Raw genomic sequence first — 17,983 nt, forward strand, 5'->3', positions numbered from 1 at the left:
TATAAATATATGCCACATATATGATTCACCTATATATTACACCATTTATTTCTGAGACATTTTCAAATATATAATATATTTCTATATATTGTTGTTCATATATTAAATGTAATATATTCTAATACATTACAATACATTGCATTTCATATATTGGTAAATATATTTTCTTTCCGTAAGGGAAGCCAGCGGTCATCAGCTACATTTGTCCATGGGCCAGAGTTTTTGTAAGCAGACACTGTGGGAGCCAGACATGAACAAAATTAATTGCTTTTGCCATTATTATGCAGTTTTACATGTTAAAGTGTTGGTATTTCAGTATCTTAAGAAAACAGCAACTGTCATCCCTACAGTATCGTCTCAACATCGATATTGAGTTATTTGGTCATAAAGGCATATTGTCATATTTGACTTTGTCGTTATTGCCCAGCAGCAGGCAGATAACAGCAGGCAGCCGCGGCCAGAAGCCAAGAAAAAGACAATAAGTGTATATCTCATCCGCTCTCAGGAATAATTCAGCAGTATGGAAATATTTTGGATTTCAGAGAAAAGATGAGTCAACTGACAGATAACGTGTCGTATGCAAACAATGCCGGGAGGAAACAAAATTCCCAGGAGACATGAGGAGCCTGGCAGAGCAGCTACAACAGAAACATGTTGTGATGAAACTGAGTGTGTTAAACAGACACAATGATGTCGTCTCATTTCACTCAATGGCTCCTGAACCAAATCAAAATCATATTGTGTTGTGACTTTGTGATATCGGCAAATATCATATCATTATCTAAAGAACGGATTTAATATATCATGTAGAAACTTGTGATGTACTCCCCTATCACCCAGCCCAGTATGGACTAATTTCATGGGAAACATGTTGTGGACCAGAAATACTTAACAGCTGCTACCTTATGTAACACAGTAATTGTCCTAGTAAATGGCAGGTATTATTATAGAAAAGTACATGGGGTACTAATTTAAAGCTGTAAGGACAGACGGTGTCGCTTTTAAAGTGCAAATGAAGAGCCAGATGCTATTGCAGTTTGTCTTTACAGAAGAATTTACTTTGTAAAACCTGAGAGTCTCATCACACAGAAGACATGGCACGCTGAATCAAACATACTCACAGATTTCCTTAATGTGTGTGTGTGTGTGTTTCAGTGTTACCTGTGGTGCTGCTGGTGAGTGAAGATGAGGTTCTGTCTGAGCAGCAGGAGCCAGAGCCTCCACACATAAAAGAGGAGCAGGAGGAGCTGTGGACCAGTCAGGAGGGAGAGCAGCTTCAAGGCGTCACCAAGTTCACTTCTGTCCCTGTGAAGGATGAGGATGACGAAGAGAAAGCTCCTTCCTTGCAGCTTCATCAGAGCCAGACTGAGCCGATGGAAACTAAAGCTGACGGAGAGGACTGTGGAGGAGCAGAACCAGGCAGGAACTGGGATCCCGCTGCTGCTTTTTTACAACCAGCTGGTGACGGCCAGCTCCTCTGCTCACACTCTGCTGTATGTAAGACTGAAGACGGAGAAGACGACTACAAGGAGACCAGAGAGCCTCAGTCAGGTCTCGACTCTTTTTCTGTCAGCAGCCAGCGTAAGACAAGTTTTCTGTCTGAGTCGGTCAACCGGAAACTGAGTGCATATGTTGAGGAGATACTGGGGCTGTTTGAAAGAACGATAGCAGAGTTTGAGGAGGAAATTTCTCGATCGAGAAAGAACGACCTTCAACACAAGCTGCTCGACGCTGCTTTTCAACCTGAAGTACGGCTACACAAAGCAGGTTTGTTGCGCTCTCAGATTTTGTACCATTTAGGTTTATTTAAAGTATTGGAACAGTGAGGCCAATTCCTTTATTTTTGTTATAAACTAAAAACATTTGGGTTTGACATCAAAAGATGAATATGAGACAAGAGACCAACATTTCAGCTTTTATTTCCAGGTATTTACATCTGGATCTGATACACAACTTAGAAGATAGCACCTTTTGTTTGAGGCCACGTATTTTTCATGTGAGCAAAAGTATTGGAACATGTGACAGACAGGTGTGTTTTGTTGCCCAGGGGTGTCCCATTACATTAACTATTCAAACAATAAATAGCACTGAATGTCTATGCTCAGTCTCAGATCTGGGTTTTGCCTGTACAGACTGCATTTATAGTTAGAGGTGTAACCAACATGAAAACCAGAGAGCCGTCTATGGGTGAAAAACAAGCAATTGTGAAGCTGAGAGAAGATGGAAAATCAATCAAAGCCATTGCACAAACATTGGCCATAGCCAGTACAACTATTTGGAATGTCCTGAAGAAGGAAGAAACCACTGGTGTAAGTAAGTAACACCAGATGTAACAGATGTCAAAGTAACAGATGTCGAACAGGTAGACCAAGGAAAACAGCAGCAGTTGATGACAGAAACATTGTGAGAGATGTAAAGAAAGACCCTAAAACAACTCTTAGTGAAATCAGCAACAACCTCCAGATGGCAGGAGTGAGGGTATCACAATCTGCTGTTCGCAGAAGACTTCATGAACAAAAGTACAGAGAGTACACCAGAAGATGCAAGCCACTCGTTAGCAAGAAGAATAGGAAGGCCAGGCTGCAATTTGCCAAAAAGTACAGAGATGAGCCTCAAAAATTCTGGGATGAAGTTTTATGGACTGATGAGACAAAGATGAATCTTTACCAAAGTGATGGAAAGGCTAAAGTTTGGAGAAAGAAAGGATCTGCTCATGATCCCAAACATATAAGCTCATCCGTGAAACACAGTGGAGGTAATGTCATGGCTTTGGCTTGCATGGCTTCTTCTTCATGTAACACATGGTGGCAGCAGCAAAATGACCTCAGAAGTCTACAGAAACATTTTGTCTGCCAATTTAAAGAAAGATGCAGCCAAACTGATTGGGAGATCCTTCATCATGCAGCAAGATAATGACTCAAAACACAGTGCCAAAACAACAAAGGAGTTCATCAAGGACAAGAATTAGACAGTTTTAGACTGGCCAAGTCAATCTCCAGACTTAAACCTAATGGAGTGTTTTACCTGCTAAAGAAGAGACTGAAGGGAGTAACCCCCCAAAACAAACAACATCTGAAAGAGGCTGTGGTGAAAGCCTGGAAAAGCATCACAAAAGAAGGATGCAAAAGTTTGGTGATGTCAATGGGTCACAGGCTTCATGCAGTTATTGCAAGCAAAGGATTTGCAACTAAATATTAAGTCTTATTCACTTTAATCCATTTTAAGCCTATCTGTTCCAATACTTTTGCTCACCTAAAAATGTGGTGTTCTGTTACAAATAATGCTATCTTCTAATCTTCTTGATAGAGGAGGAGAACATTGTCATAGACATACACTACTCACAAAAAGTTAGGGATATTGGGCTTTCGGGTGAAATTTCAAGATGAACCTAAAATGCATTATAACCTTTACAGGTGAACTTAATGTGACCTTCTGTAAACTTTTGAATGCACATGTCCAACTGTTCAATGTTTCAGTACTTTTTGCACAAGTTGCTGTTCTCTAACAAGGAGTTTAACGGCAAAATTCACATCAGGTGTTTGATGCTCCAGCTCATCGAGGTCGTATCATTAGGGAACGGCTGCTGGAGACTGGGGTACCTCAAATGGAGTGGCCTGCACTTTCTCAGACCTGAATCCCATAGAAAACCTATGGGATCAGCTGAGTCGCCGTGTAGAGGCTCGGAGCTCTGTACCCCAGAACCTCAATGTCCTGAGGGCCGCCCTTCAAGAAGAGTGGGATGCCATGCCTCAGCAGACAATAAGTCGACTTGTGAACAACATGAGACGTCGTTGTCAAGCTGTAATTGATGCTCAAGGGCACATGACAAGTTATTGACACTGACATTTTTTGTTGTGGTATATCCAGCACTGTTGTTGGCTTTTGTTTCAAGAAATTGTTTGAGATGAGGAAATCACCAGTGTATGCTTCTACTTAAATGCCCTACTTTCATGATATAATATCACTGTAGTGTGAACTTTTTATATTTTCCATAAATTTCACCCAAAAGCCAAATATCCCTAACTTTTTGTGAGTAGTGTATAATCTTTCAACAAGCAGGAGATAAGATAAGTTAGTTAAGTAGCCTGATGCTTCATAATGCTGTCGATGTAATTGACTCTTTTAATTGACTTTTTTACGGTATATTGTTGGATCTTAACTCAGAAACAGTGATGTATACAAAAAGTTATAGGTCAGTGGTTAGAAATGAAGGGAAAAAAACAAGTAGAGCTACAACAGTTAGTCAAATAATTGATTAGTTGCCAACCATTAAATGAATTTCCAAATTTTCTGATTTCAGCTTCTCACATGTGAATATTTTCTTGTTTCTTTAGACGTCTCTGACCATAAACTAAATAGCTTTGGCTTGGGTTCTGTTGGTTGGGACAAAACAAGACATCTCAGGACGTCACCATGGGCTGGGCAGTTTAACTGAGAAAATAATCAACAGGTTAATTGATAATTGGGAGGGCATTTGGAAGAGCATGGTATCCAACACACAGCCAGTGGGGGAATAATAAAAGAAGCCTGAAGCACCTTCTGTTCTTCACGGTTGGTTCTTCCTGCCGTGGAAAGGAAACTAAAGGCAGAACCTAAACTTCCCAGGTTCAGGAAAGTTCCAGGTTCAAACTTTATATTTTAAAAGGACCATAAGACCATTTTCCAAGATGGAAGATACCGATGTCTATATATCAGGGCCAAAAAACCCATCAGATTTTCTTATACAAAAATTATTCGTGGAATAAGAGTCACCAGAAATGAATCAGATAACAAAATTCAGTGGCTTGAAGCTGTGCTAAGTGATTTCTGACCACTAGATGGTGGTGGTAGCAGCTCAAAACTCCATTTGTTTGAATGGATGGTTGTTGATTGAGACCAGTGTCTTCCAGGTCCTGAAAATCCTTAGATAGACCTGAGAGTATGAGTCACTAGTAAGATCAGGGGAGAGGAGGAGGAGGAGGGGGTGGTAAACCTCATTTTCCATCTCGACACCTGCACATTTTGGTGAGAATGTAAAGGAAAAAGGAATGATCTGAGCTGGTGGTGATTTTATCTCTACATTTATCTGAAGTTGGGATTCATTTTGACTCACAGGTTTGGTCGTCTGTGTGTCTGTATTCCAGTTTTACCTCTGCAGTTCCCACTCACTCCTGTCATTGTGAAGGCTGAAGATGAAGAGAAAGCTCCATCCTCACAGCTTCATCAGAGCCACACTGAGCAGAGCGGAGAGGCAGAGTCTCCAACCAGCAGCTCCACTGAGCCGATGGAAACCGAAACTGATGGAGAGGACGGCGGAGGACCAGAACCAGGCAGGAACTTGGATCCAGCTGCTGCTTTACATCCAACTAGAGACGGCCAGCTCCTCTCCTCACACCTTTCTGAACCTGAGACTGAAGACGGAGAAGAAGACTGCAAGGAGACCAGAGAACCACCTAGAAAGAAACACTTTCAACCCAAGATGCTCAGTTTTTTTAAAGTACAGTTACACAGAGCAGGTTTGTACACTCAAAGTGTCGCTCTCACACACACATTGTGGCATTTATGCCCATATCTGTTATTAATGAACACCTCAGTTAGCATCATTTTAGCCAATGATGTGGCTTGCTTAATGTACACTAAGAGAGCTTTTCCATTACGTGGTAGTACCTGGTAGCAGGTCCCAATTTAGGTACTACTCAGCCAGGGTTCCAAGCGAGCTGAGTCGAGCCGAAAATGTGATGTAAACGCCGTTCAGGCAACTGATTGGACAGGGAGTGACAAGAGCAACTCCTGCACGAAAACAAAACCCGGCATTTAAAAAAAAACGGCAACAGCGACCGTGCGCATTGATCATCACTGAAGTTGGCAAAGACAGAAAATGGCAAGTAAACCGGTACCGTGGTCAAATGAAGAGGTGGAGACATTTCTGAGCTTGGTGGTGGCCCAAAGAATCCAGAGGGAGCTGGACGGTGCGCCGCCTTGCAATGACGACTCCACCCACGGCGAGGTGGGACTCAATTGTAATGGAAAACCACCCAAACCGTGTCGAGGCGTGTAGGCTCTAGTGGAAAATTGCCATAACTGAACTATAACTTTAAACCAGAAACACCGCCCAGCGTCACACAGGCAGGAGTCAATGCCAGTAATGCCTTGATGTGAGGTCACTCTTACAGTATCAAAATGGATTAATTATGGGTTGTCATGGCTCAGAAGGTAAGGCTGGAGTTCCTGGTTTGATCCCAGGCCGCTCCAGAAAGATGTCAAGCTGTTGTTGAGCAAGACACTGAGCCCTTACCTGCTCCTGATGGGCAGCTCGGCACCTTACATGGCACCTTCTGTCACCAGCGTGTGAATGGGTGAATTAGAGGCTGACATTGTAAAGTGCTGCTGAAAAGAACTGAATTTACCAAAAATGCCATGGCCCTCAGTTCTTCATTTCCCAACTTGATGCTCACACATTTTGGTGACCATAACACATTTTTCTACGAAAGGAATTAGTTGTTGTTGGTTTTTATCAGTCTATTCATAGCTCAAGGTTGGGGTAATTTTGACTGCCAGTTTTGATGTGTCTGTGTCTTCATTTCAGTCATGCCTCAGCCGTTCCTGTTGACTTCTGTTCCTGTGAGGAGTGAAGATGACGAAGAGAGAGCTCAGTCCTCACAGCCCGATCAGAGCCAAACTGAGGAGAACGCAGAGCCTCGAGCCAGCAGCTCCACTGAACACATGGAAACTGAAGCTGATGGAGCGCCAGCTAGCCCTGGCCAGGTCCTCTCTTCACACTCCTCAGACCCTGAGACTGAAGACAGTGAAGACGACGGGAAGGAGACTGGACAACCTCAGTCAGGGTTATGCTCAACAAATGAAGTCCTTTTCAGTCAGGGGAAATTTGACGTCGAGGAGAAACTTTCTTCATGCTCTTTCAAAACCGCCACAGGAAAGAAACAGTGGAGATGCTCAGTGTGCGGTCGAGTCTTTAAATTTAAAGGAAGCCTCAGAGCTCACATAATGATGCACAAGGGAGACAGAGAATTTAGTTGCTCAGTGTGTGGTAAATCATTTATCCTCAAAGGAAATTTGAAGCAACACATGCTAATCCACACAGGAGAGAAATCACATAGTTGCTCAGTTTGCGGTAAAGGATTTGCACATGGCGGGGACCTTAACAGACACATGATGACGCATACAGAGAAGAAACCATTTAATTGTTCAGATTGCCATAAGGGCTTCGTGCGTAGAAGCGATTACGACAACCACATGAGATCCCACACAGGTGAGAAACCGTTTAGTTGTGCAATCTGCAACAAAAGATTTAGGCTACCTGGAAATATGAAGAGGCATCTTCTCAGTCATATGGATGAAAAACCATTTAGCTGCAAAGTTTGTGGTCGAGGATTCAAGCTCAGCAAAGCATTAACGACACACATGCGGTTCCACACAGGAGAGAAACCATTTAGTTGCTCAGTCTGCAATAGAAAGTTTGGTAACAAAGGCACTATGAAGCAACACATGAAACTCCACACAAGTGATAAATTACCTAGCTGCTCTATCTGTGGTAAAACTTTTCCACACAAAGCAAATGTGGATATACACATGAGAATCCACACAGGAGAGAGACCATACAGCTGTCAAGTGTGTGGGAAAGGTTGTAAACAGACAGGAGACTTGGATAAACACATGCTGACTCACACAGGAGCGAGACCATTCAGCTGTGAAGTCTGCGGGAAGGGTTTAACAACCAAAGGATCATACAACATACACATGAGAACCCACACGGGAGAGAAACCATTTAGCTGCTCTGTTTGCAGCAAAACATTTAGCCAGAGCGGACATTTACAAGCGCACATGATAAGTCATTCAGACGAGAAACCATTCAGCTGCGAAGTCTGCGGTCTAAAATTCAAGCAAAAACATGGAATGGTCAAACACGTGAGAGCCCACGCAGCACAGAAACCGGTTAGCTGCTCCATCTGCGGTAAAACTTTTAATAAAGAAAGATATTTGAAAGTCCATCTGACAGCCCACGCCAGAGAGAAGACGCTCAGTTGCAGTGTGTGCGGGGAAACGTTCAGCAAGCGTTCACATGTGAAAAAACACAAGTGTGTTGGCGAGGGCAGCAGCAGGTGAAGCTGCAGAGCTGCTGGTTGAGCCGAGGAGCTCAGCAGGAACCAAACAAACCAGAGACACGTCCATCATTCAGGAGGAAACCCGAACACCTCAACTCTGATGTGTGCAGCCACATCTGATTACTGCTCTTAAATGTATTTCACTAGGTGGAGAAATTATTTGTAAAAAAGCGTCTTCATTTGACAAATTTTTAAGGAAACTATTAGCCTTAGGTTGAATTTAGAACATTGTTTTCTTTTATCTGAATGATGATTTAAATGTAATGATTTTGACGTTAAAATACTGATAGTTTAAACAAAATTGAACTCTGGTAAAGTGTTGGGTTGTCTGGGTCACTGTCTGTGATATGAGGCCATGTGGGGCTTAAATAACCTCCACGCTTTCCTGGGCTGCTAATTCACAATTCTGTATTTACATCTCTCTTTTCATTTCCACATAACATCTTGGAAAATATTAAGAAAAGAGCAGAGCAAATTGTACCATTATAAGAAAAAAAAAAACAATCCACCTTGTATGTGTTTAAATCTTGAGGATGTTATTTTTGAGGCCTGTTGTGCTGCACTATGGGAGCAAATAAAGTGAATAGTCCATCATTCAGGAGGAAACCCAAACTCTTCTAGCAAAGGTTGTGGTTGGAGATGCAGCCACATCTGAGTATTGCTTGTACACTGATCCAATCGCCAAAAAAAAATGTGCCATTTCTGTAAAGATTCTTACAGAAATCTCCAAATGTCAATCAAAGCATGATTTTTTTTTTTTTTTTTTTTTTTTTTAAATGTTTTAAATCCTCAAAGTCTTGGCATCCTAATGTGGTGTCTTGGAAGGAATAATGACTATGTTTATCTATTGATTTATTCATGATTGATCAAAAATGGCCAAAACTTGCACCAACTTGGCTGAGGAGAACAAAGAATTTGCCCCACAAGTGTGAACTGTGTGGTGCCTTCTGACTCTAAGGGTTTTTGTACTGTGTTGATCTGCCTGGCCTTGTCTCGATGCGTCTGGTGTGCCTTAGCTTTTGGCCTCAGCATCTTATCAGTGCAGCTGCTCACAGTGTCGGCACAGACAACAGAAACCAGAGGCCAGAAGGCGTCCTAACGGTGACGTCCAGCACCTGACCCTGACCACTTAAAGACTCTTTACAGACGAAATCTGTCAGGGAAAATTCCTCCACACATGGATCTGGGTTGAAGGGTTTTAAATATCCCCTGTTGATAAGAAACCTTCAGAATTAGGTGGCATTACATTGTGGCTGCTCTTGTAAAACTTGGTTCTTCTTTCTCGAGCTTTTAAATAAAAGTTTCAGGTCTCCTGAGCCCATTTCAGCTCTGAGTTAAACCAGTTCTCCATACTTTCCCTCCCCCCTGCAACTAAAGTGCTGTTACATAAGTTTAAATTTGACATTGATGTGAAAAGTGGTTATAGGAAGGTGAGGGGGACGTTTGACCCGATAGTATGGTTAGAGGATGAAATTAGGAAGGCCCAAGATAATAAAGAAACAGTAGCAGCTGTATTTTTTGATGTTGAGAAAGCATATGATATGCTATGGAGGGAAGGGCTACTAATAAAGTTACACAAAATGGGTGTGGGGGGCAATACATTTAATTGGGTGATGGATTTCTTGAACAAAAGTATTCAAGTAAAGATAGGAGGTGAAATGTCCAGTAAATATGAGGTGGAAAATGTTACACCACAGGGGAGCGTTGTGAGTTCTTTGCTTTTCTCATTAATGATTAATGACGTATTTGCAAATGTGCCTTCAGACTTGGGGAGGTCGCTGTTTGCAGATGATGGGGCATTATGGAAGAGAGGGAGAAACTGGAACCATGTTGTTCAAAAGGTACAAGAGGGAATAAATCAAGTTGAGATGTGGGGGAGGAAGTGGGCATTTAAGTTTTCAGTTGACAAGACAAAAGCAATGTTTTTTTTTTTTTTTACAAGAAAGATAAATGGAGGCAATTCAGATCTTAAAATGTATGGAAATAAGTTAGAAATCATTCATTCAGGTTCCTTGGTGTGCAATTTGATACTAGACTTACATGGAAAGAACACATAACAGTATAGTTGAGAAATGGAAAAAAGTTATTAATGTAATGAGATGTGTAGTCGGACGGGAATGGGGGGCAGATGTGTCAGCGTTAAAGTATATATATGTAGCTCTCATCAGATCTAGGCTGGATTATGGGAGTGTAGTGTATGGTTCTGCTGCAAAATCCACATTACAGGCATTACATGTGATTCAGAATAGGTCCCTCAGGATCTGCATAGGTGCAACAAAAACATCAGTGTGTGCTGTACAAGTTGAGGCAGCAGAAATGCCACTTTGTATGCGCAGGAAACTCCTTAGTGTAAACTATTGGATGAATTTGGCAGGACATGGTGATAACCATCCGACTAAAAGAGTATTGCAAACATGCTGGGATAGGGAGAGTGATAAGAAATCAAGTTTTGGCTGGACAGGAGAATTAATGGCAAGAGACTTAGGGGTATATGAGCAAGAGTTCTGCCCAGCAGTGGTGTGGCCTACAACCCCAGTGTGGGCATTAGAGCCATTAGAAGTAGATCTGCAATTATTGCAAGTTAAGGCAAAGAAGAAAAATGTAGATTTGGGACAGGAATTCTTTGTATATATTGAAAGGAAATATATAGATTATGTACAAGTTTACACTGATGGATACAAAGAGCCTGTATTGAATAGGACTGGTTCTGCAGTGGCAGCTCCTTGTCATAACGTAGGTATAAGTAAGAGGACATCAAGCTTCCTCAGTGTATGTAAAGAAATGAATGAAATGTATGCAATTAAGATGGCAATAGAATGGGTGGAGCGAGACAAAGTTGAGAGAACAATCATATGTAGTGCTTCATCAGCTGTACTGCACAGCTTGAAAGATGGTATAGTTCAAAATCATCAAGAAATAGTTGATGAAATATTGGAATTGTGCACGAGGGTGAAGTGAGGGGGCACTGAGGTGAACAGTGTAAGGAAAAAAGAAAATGTAGAGCATGTAATGATTAGATGCAGGAAACATGAACTGCAAAGAAGGGCCATGATGGAGGTAATGAAGAGAAATGGAGGAGCAGGAACAGGCTTAAAGAATATAACTGAGGGTGGTGAGAGTGGAAGTGGGAGAAAGTTACTAGTTAACTTTCTAATAAGGACTGGACTGATAAAAAGGAAATAGAGGACGGAACATTGTAGGGGTTGAATAAGCCCGATAGGTGGCGGTAATGCAACGTTAAGGATGCAAGCTGTCTTTAAACACCAAAGAAGAAGGAGAAGGAGAAGAAAACAGCAACCCCGGAGGACCGGAGCTGTGACCGACACAGCATCACTTTCTGCCGGCGGGACAATGCCTAACGTCCGGGAGCTGAGGTCGTCGGTCATGCGGAGACTAACAGCGGCTCTGGAGAAGATATTTGGTCAGTTTGAGAGAAGGATGGCAGAGTACGAGGAGGAAGTTTCTCGGTCCAAACTGGAGATTGAGCGGCAGAGAAAACTGCTGGAGGCTGTTTCCAAACCCGAGGAGCAAACACTCACAGCAGGTTCTCTTTGAGCTTTATTTATTTATTTATTTGTTTGTTTTTATCACTATGTTATTATGTTATAAGAGAAATGTATATCTTGTGGATACGAAGCGGCGTGTCAATTTTCAAACCGATGGGACTTTGCATTTTTTTTTTTCCATAATTTATCAACATGAATGGACAATGAGCCCAAACTAATTCAGCATTATAGTAAGGGAAACATATAAAAATCTGCCAACTAAATCGTTACCAAGAAATTTCTTTATCAGTGTGTTCATAAAGGTGTGTAATAACATGTATTAAAAGGTTGAAATTCAACTCCTGGGGGAAACCCCGAAAAAACCTGATCAAAGTCGGGGTACCGATAACCGATTTTTCAAAAATTCTAAAGTGCTTAAACTGGACTTAAGTAACTTTTGAGGGGACAAAATAGGGGTTTTTCATGATTCTGAGTTGATTGCTAGCATTTATTTTTCACTACAACCACTTTTTAGTGGAAAAACTGCCACGCCCACTTTTGCATTTAGCCTACATATAAAGTTGCATTTATTTCAATTAGTTGCATAATACTCAGAGCAAATACTGATCCACCATGTCAAATGCTTCAGGAGTCAATGAGTACGTTTACATGCACACCTTATTCCTGTATTAACCGGAATATTCGCAATATTCCGGTTGCGCACGTGTCATGTAAACACGCACCGAACCCGACTAAGGTCATATTCCGGTTGGAGAGAATTCCGAATAAGCCCCCTGAAATATTCCTGTTCCAACCGGAATATTGGGGCTTGTAACAACCTTAGTCGGAAAACTCCCCGAACCGGAATATTCAGTCACGACTGTGCATGCTCGACTCACAAGGAATTATGTGGCGTCTTTGTTGCTATGGTTACCTGAAAACGGCAGGGCGAACAGCAGCAAGAGCCAGGAGACTGTAAATGCGCCAGAGTTAGCCAAGAGGCTATTTTTCATCTGTAGTCCCTAGACAGATGTTACAGAGTCACCCTAAAAACAGAATAAAATGAGATTGACATTACGTGCAGCTGCATCACCGGTTGCTGCAATCTCCATTACAATTGCAGCTTGTGAACTGGAGTAGCTCCTCAGGAGCCATGGGGTCTAGTATTGGAACTGGCTCATAACCGTGAACACCTAGGGCTCTAGTTTCGCAGACTGGGCGAGGCGGGGGCACAGCGCACCTGCGCTTCGCCAACTGGGTGTGGCCAGGTGGATTTTGCAAGTTTGGCATGCCGTGCGCCGTGGCGCAAGTACTCTGCCGTCCCTCCTACCAGCGGAAGGGAGGAGAGAAGGCGTGGAGTGGGGTTGACACAGCCGATTCACTTTAAACCAATCAAATGAGCCCCTGTCCTCGCCTTTAAAATGCGCTGCGCGAAGACATAATGAACGTTTACACAATTGACATGGAGGAAGAGAGCAGCCGCAACACACACTCAGGACAGTGAGGCCAGTCTTGGCTGCTGGAATGTTGCTGGAGCTGCCATCCATCTATCCATCCATCCATCCATCCATCCATCCATCTATCTTTACATTTGTCTTCCTCATTCTCGTCTTTCCATTACCTAGCTGCCTCGCATCACTCTTTTTCCAGCTGTCACCGTCTGTTAAAGTTATTGATTTTTACGAGCAAATATAAATTTAACTGTGAAGCCCCCATTTTTAATGAATGTTTTTACCTCAAAGGATAATCCTCGCCACCTTCATTTAAATACATGTTTGTTTTGCAACTTTCGTCTCCATCACATACTGATGCAACAACACACTAGAGATTAAAACAAAATCCGGTTCATGAAAACTTTTACATTTGCTGTTCTAAACGCCCAGCATCTGGCAAGGAACTGATGCCTTTTACATTTTCGATTTGTGTGGAATATTTATATACAGTACAGCCAAAAGTTTGGACACACCTTCTCATTCAATGTGTTTTCTTTATTTTCATGACTATTTACATTGTAGATTCTCACTGAAGGCATCAAAACTATGAATGAACACATGGGGAGTTCTGTACTTAACAAAAAAAGGTGAAATAACTGAAAACATGTTTTATATTCTAGTTTCTTCAAAATAGCCACCCTTTGCTCTGATTACTGCTTTGCACACTCTTGGCATTCTCTCGATGAGCTTCAAGAGGTAGTCACCTGAAATGGTTTTCCAACAGTCTTGAAGGAGATCCCAGAGGTGTTTAGCACTTGTTGGCCCCTTTGCCTTCACTCTGCGGTCCAGCTCACCCCAAACCATCTGGATTGGGTTCAGGTCCGGTGACTGTGGAGGCCAGGTCATCTGCCGCAGCACTCCATCACTCTCCTTCTTGGTCAAATATTCCCGAGTGGGAAAAGTGGGTGCGGCCGTTTTTCCACCAGGGAGTGGTCTTGGTGAAAAATAAATGCTAGCAATCAGCATCATCATGAAAAACCCCTAGTTTGACCCCTGAAAAGTTACTTATGTCCAATTTAAGCACTTTAGAATTTTTGAAAAATCGGTTATCGGTACCCCAACTTTAAGCAGTTTTTTATGGGGTTTCCCCCAGGAGTTGAATTTCAACCTTTTAGTACATGTTATTACACACCTTTAGAAACACATTGGTGAAGAAATTTCTTGGTAACGATTTAGTTGGCAGATTGGTCAAATATCTGATAAAATACCCTTACTATTATGGGCATTTCGCTCTCAAAATATAAACGTTTTTTTGCTAATGTCTCCGTTTCAGCGGAAAACATGAGATTTGACGTTAACTAGTCCTTGTCAGCAAGACAACATGGGCTTATCATGCTTTCTAGACATGGTGATTCCCCAAAACTGAATAAATACCACAGATAGCAACACAAAACTGCTTTGCAGGCTACTGCTTTCCAGTGTCTGCGCCAGAATAAACATCTGTCTTTTCATAAACTCGCCCAGATGTTTTATTTCAGCTGGGGGTGTGTCACTCCAATTAAAGCAGCAAAAGTAATGACAGTATGCAGTCACATTAAGGCTGAACAGAGTTATATCATTTCAACCCCACCTTTCGGGGGCTTCTGCTAATCACCTTTTCAGGCTGTTATCAATTTACCTCTGAAATAAAGACGACAGTTTTCACAGATTCACTTCAATGTACAGATGCAAACAAATTGACAAATTAATTAAATCAATGGCCCAGGGAACTCATAAAGAATAAACAAATTTATAACAATTAATAGGCTGATTAATAACTGATAACATTAAGACATTAATAACAAGAACAAAGTTACAGCCGCGGCTATAACTTTATCTCCGTGGAAAATCTTACAGGTACTGTCCGTGCTGCTGACTCTGCTTGTTATAGAAATTAAAGCTCCACAAAATTCACGGAGGGTCTTGTTTAGCTCTTCTTTACTTACAGGTGAGAAATCAGCTGTTTGCCCGGTGTTTGTCAGGTAGTCTTGTAGACATTTGACGGCCCGTACGGCTTCATTTCCTGACCTCTCCAGCTGATCCAGCTCTTCACTCGCGTATCTCTTCTTTTTTGTTCTGTCTTGTCCTTCTCATTCAGACTTTAATCCAAACTTAGGTCGCCAAATAAATCAAAATTGACGACAAAACGGTCCGTTATGCAGACTAACAAAGCTGACAGCGGCTTTTGATGCAGGTTCGGTGGGACGTTTCGTGTTGCCATGGAAACCACACAGACTCGGGCATAGGCGGAGTAGCCTAATATTTTCAGTGATGAGGTTTTTTTTTTTTTTTTTTTTAATTGCTCATTTGAGCACATTCTAAAAGTGTGATTGACCAATCAGATTGCTCGGTCGGATCTACGTGTTGTATAATATGCCATTTATTATCTTGAAAAAACTTCCCTCTGCTTTAGGCCCCTCATCTGAAAGAACCACACCTGCAGCAGTGTGAGAACCACAAAGTTAATGTGACTTTTGCAAAGTCAAAATGATGAATTTTGATGTTTGAAAGTTGGTGAGTGGGGGAAGTTATGTTTTATTTAAACGGCTATGTAGATAGTTTACAAGACACATAACGTACCTGACAGATAAACTTGCGTAACAGTTTTTATTAAAAATTTTTTATGGTGGTTTAAATTGCTGGGGTGAAATTGACCCCAGTTGATTTAAAAAATATTAGTACATTTAAAAGTAATAGGAGGCTTAAGCCAGCGGTCATCAGCTACATTTGTCCAAGGGCCAGAGTTTTTGTAAGCAGACACTGTGGGAGCCAGACATGAACAAAATTAATTGCTTTTGCCATTATTATGCAGTTTTACATGTTAAAATGTTGGTATTTCAGTATCAGTCATCCCTACAGTATCGTCTCAACATATTGAGGTATTTGGTCATAAAGGCATATTGTCATATTTGACTTGTCGTTATTGCCCAGCAGCAGGCAGATAACAGCAGGCAGCCGCGGCCAGAAGCCAAGAAAAAGACAATAAGTGTATATCTCATCCGCTCTCAGGAATAATTCAGCAGTATGGAAATATTTTGGATTTCAGAGAAAAGACGAGTCAACTGACAGATAACGTGTCGTATGCAAACGATGCCGGGAGGAAACAAAATTCCCAGGAGACATGAGGAGCCTGGCAGAGCAGCTACAACAGAAACATGGTGTGATGAAACTGAGTGTGTTAAACAGACACAATGATGTCGTCTCATTTCACTCGATGGCTCTTGAACCAAATCAAAATCATATTGTGTTGTGACTTTGTGATATTGGCAAATATCATATCATTATCTAAAGAACAGATTTAATATCATATCATGTAGAAACTTGTGATGTACTCCCCTATCACCCAGCCCAGTATGGACTAATTTCATGGGAAACATGTTGTGGACCAGAAATACTTAACTGCTGCTACCTTATATAAGTCGAAAGAAAATTGGGGATGCCGCCTTTATTACTTACGCCCCTAAGCTTTGGGACACACTACCTTTAGACATCAGGGAAGCCAGCTCACTAGACATCTTTAAAAGAAGATTAAAGACCTACCTTTTCACTTTAGCCTTTAACTAGCTCCTATTTTATTCCACACTGTTGTCTTTTATTGTTTTCTTTGCATCTTTTGTTTTCTTTCAAATTTTATTTCAATTTTTAGCCTTTTCTTTTTAATTCCACCCTGTGCTGTGTTTTATTCTTTTTAATGTTTTATTTAATGTGTTTTCAAATGTTCTTCTTTTTATTGTGAAGCACTTTGAGCTGCAATTCTTGTATGAAAATACAAATAATATATATATATACAAATAAAGTTTTATTATTATTATTATTATAACACAGTAATTATCCTAGTAAATGGCAGGTATTATTATAGAAAGTACACGGGGTACTAATTTAAAGCTGTAAGGACAGACGGTGTCGCTTTAAAAGTGCAAATGAAGAGCCAGATGCTATTGCAGTTTGTCTTTACAGAAGAATTTACTTTGTAAACCTGAGAGTCTCATCACACAGAAGACATGGCACGCTGAATCAAACATACTCACAGATTTCCTTAATGTGTGTGTGTGTGTGTGTGTGTGTGTTTCAGTGTTGCCTGTGGTGCTGCTGGTGAGTGAAGACGAGGTTCTCTCTGAGCAGCAGCAGGAGGAGCCAGAGGACTGTGGAGGAGCAGAACCAGGCAGGAACTGGGATCCAGCTGCTGCTTTTTTACAACCAGCTGGTGACAGCCAGCTCCTCTGCTCACACTCTGCTGTATGTAAGACTGAAGACGGAGAAGACGACTGCAAGGAGACCAGAGAGCCTCAGTCAGGTCTCGACTCTTTTTCTGTCAGCAGCCAGCGTAAGACAAGTTTTCTGTCTGAGTCGGTCAACCGGAAACTGAGTGCATATGTTGAGGAGATACTGGGGCTGTTTGAAAGAACGATAGCAGAGTTTGAGGATGAAATTTCTCGATCGAGAAAGAACGACCTTCAACACAAGCTGCTCGACGCTGCTTTTCAACCTGAAGTACGGCTACACAAAGCAGGTTTGTTGCGCTCTCAGATTTTGTGCCGTTTATGTCATGTCTGTCATTTTCAGGCTTGATAGAGGAGAACATTGTCATAGACATATAATCTTTCAACAAGCAGGAGATAAGATAGGTTAGTTAAATAGCCCGATGCTTCATAATGCTGCTGATGTAATTGACTCCTCTGCCTTTTTACGGTATACGGTTGGATCTTAACTCAGAAACACTGATGTATACAAAAAGTTATGGATCAGTGGTTAGAAATGAAGGAAAAAAACAAGTAGAGCTACAACAGTTAGTCAAATAATTGATTAGTTGCCAACTATTAAATGAATTGCCAACTCTTTCGATATTCAATAACCGCTTTGAGTCATTTTTAAGAAGAAAATTTCCAAATTCTCTGATTTCAGCTTCTCACATGTGAATATTTTC

At 41.5% G+C, this 17,983-nt stretch overlaps 1 protein-coding gene across 2 annotated transcripts in view; it reads left to right on the top strand.

Moving 5' to 3' along the window:
* The window catches only part of LOC115367374 (zinc finger and SCAN domain-containing protein 2-like), a 36,069-nt gene that overhangs the window by 2,899 nt on the left and 15,187 nt on the right, over nucleotides 1-17,983 (top strand). Inside the window, exons 2-4 of one of the 2 annotated variants that reach the window (XM_030063068.1) lie at nucleotides 1,156-1,673; nucleotides 11,550-11,646; nucleotides 17,132-17,475. In XM_030063068.1, coding sequence (XP_029918928.1) covers nucleotides 1,156-1,673; nucleotides 11,550-11,646; nucleotides 17,132-17,475 — 959 coding nt within the window. Of the gene's footprint in view, nucleotides 1-1,155; nucleotides 1,768-5,123; nucleotides 5,496-6,565; nucleotides 8,697-11,549; nucleotides 11,647-17,131; nucleotides 17,476-17,983 lie in introns of those variants that run through there. The other variant, XM_030063069.1, reaches the window with a different exon arrangement.

Source organism: Myripristis murdjan, chromosome 11, assembly GCF_902150065.1.
Source record: "Myripristis murdjan chromosome 11, fMyrMur1.1, whole genome shotgun sequence".
Classification (NCBI taxonomy): domain Eukaryota; kingdom Metazoa; phylum Chordata; class Actinopteri; order Holocentriformes; family Holocentridae; genus Myripristis; species Myripristis murdjan.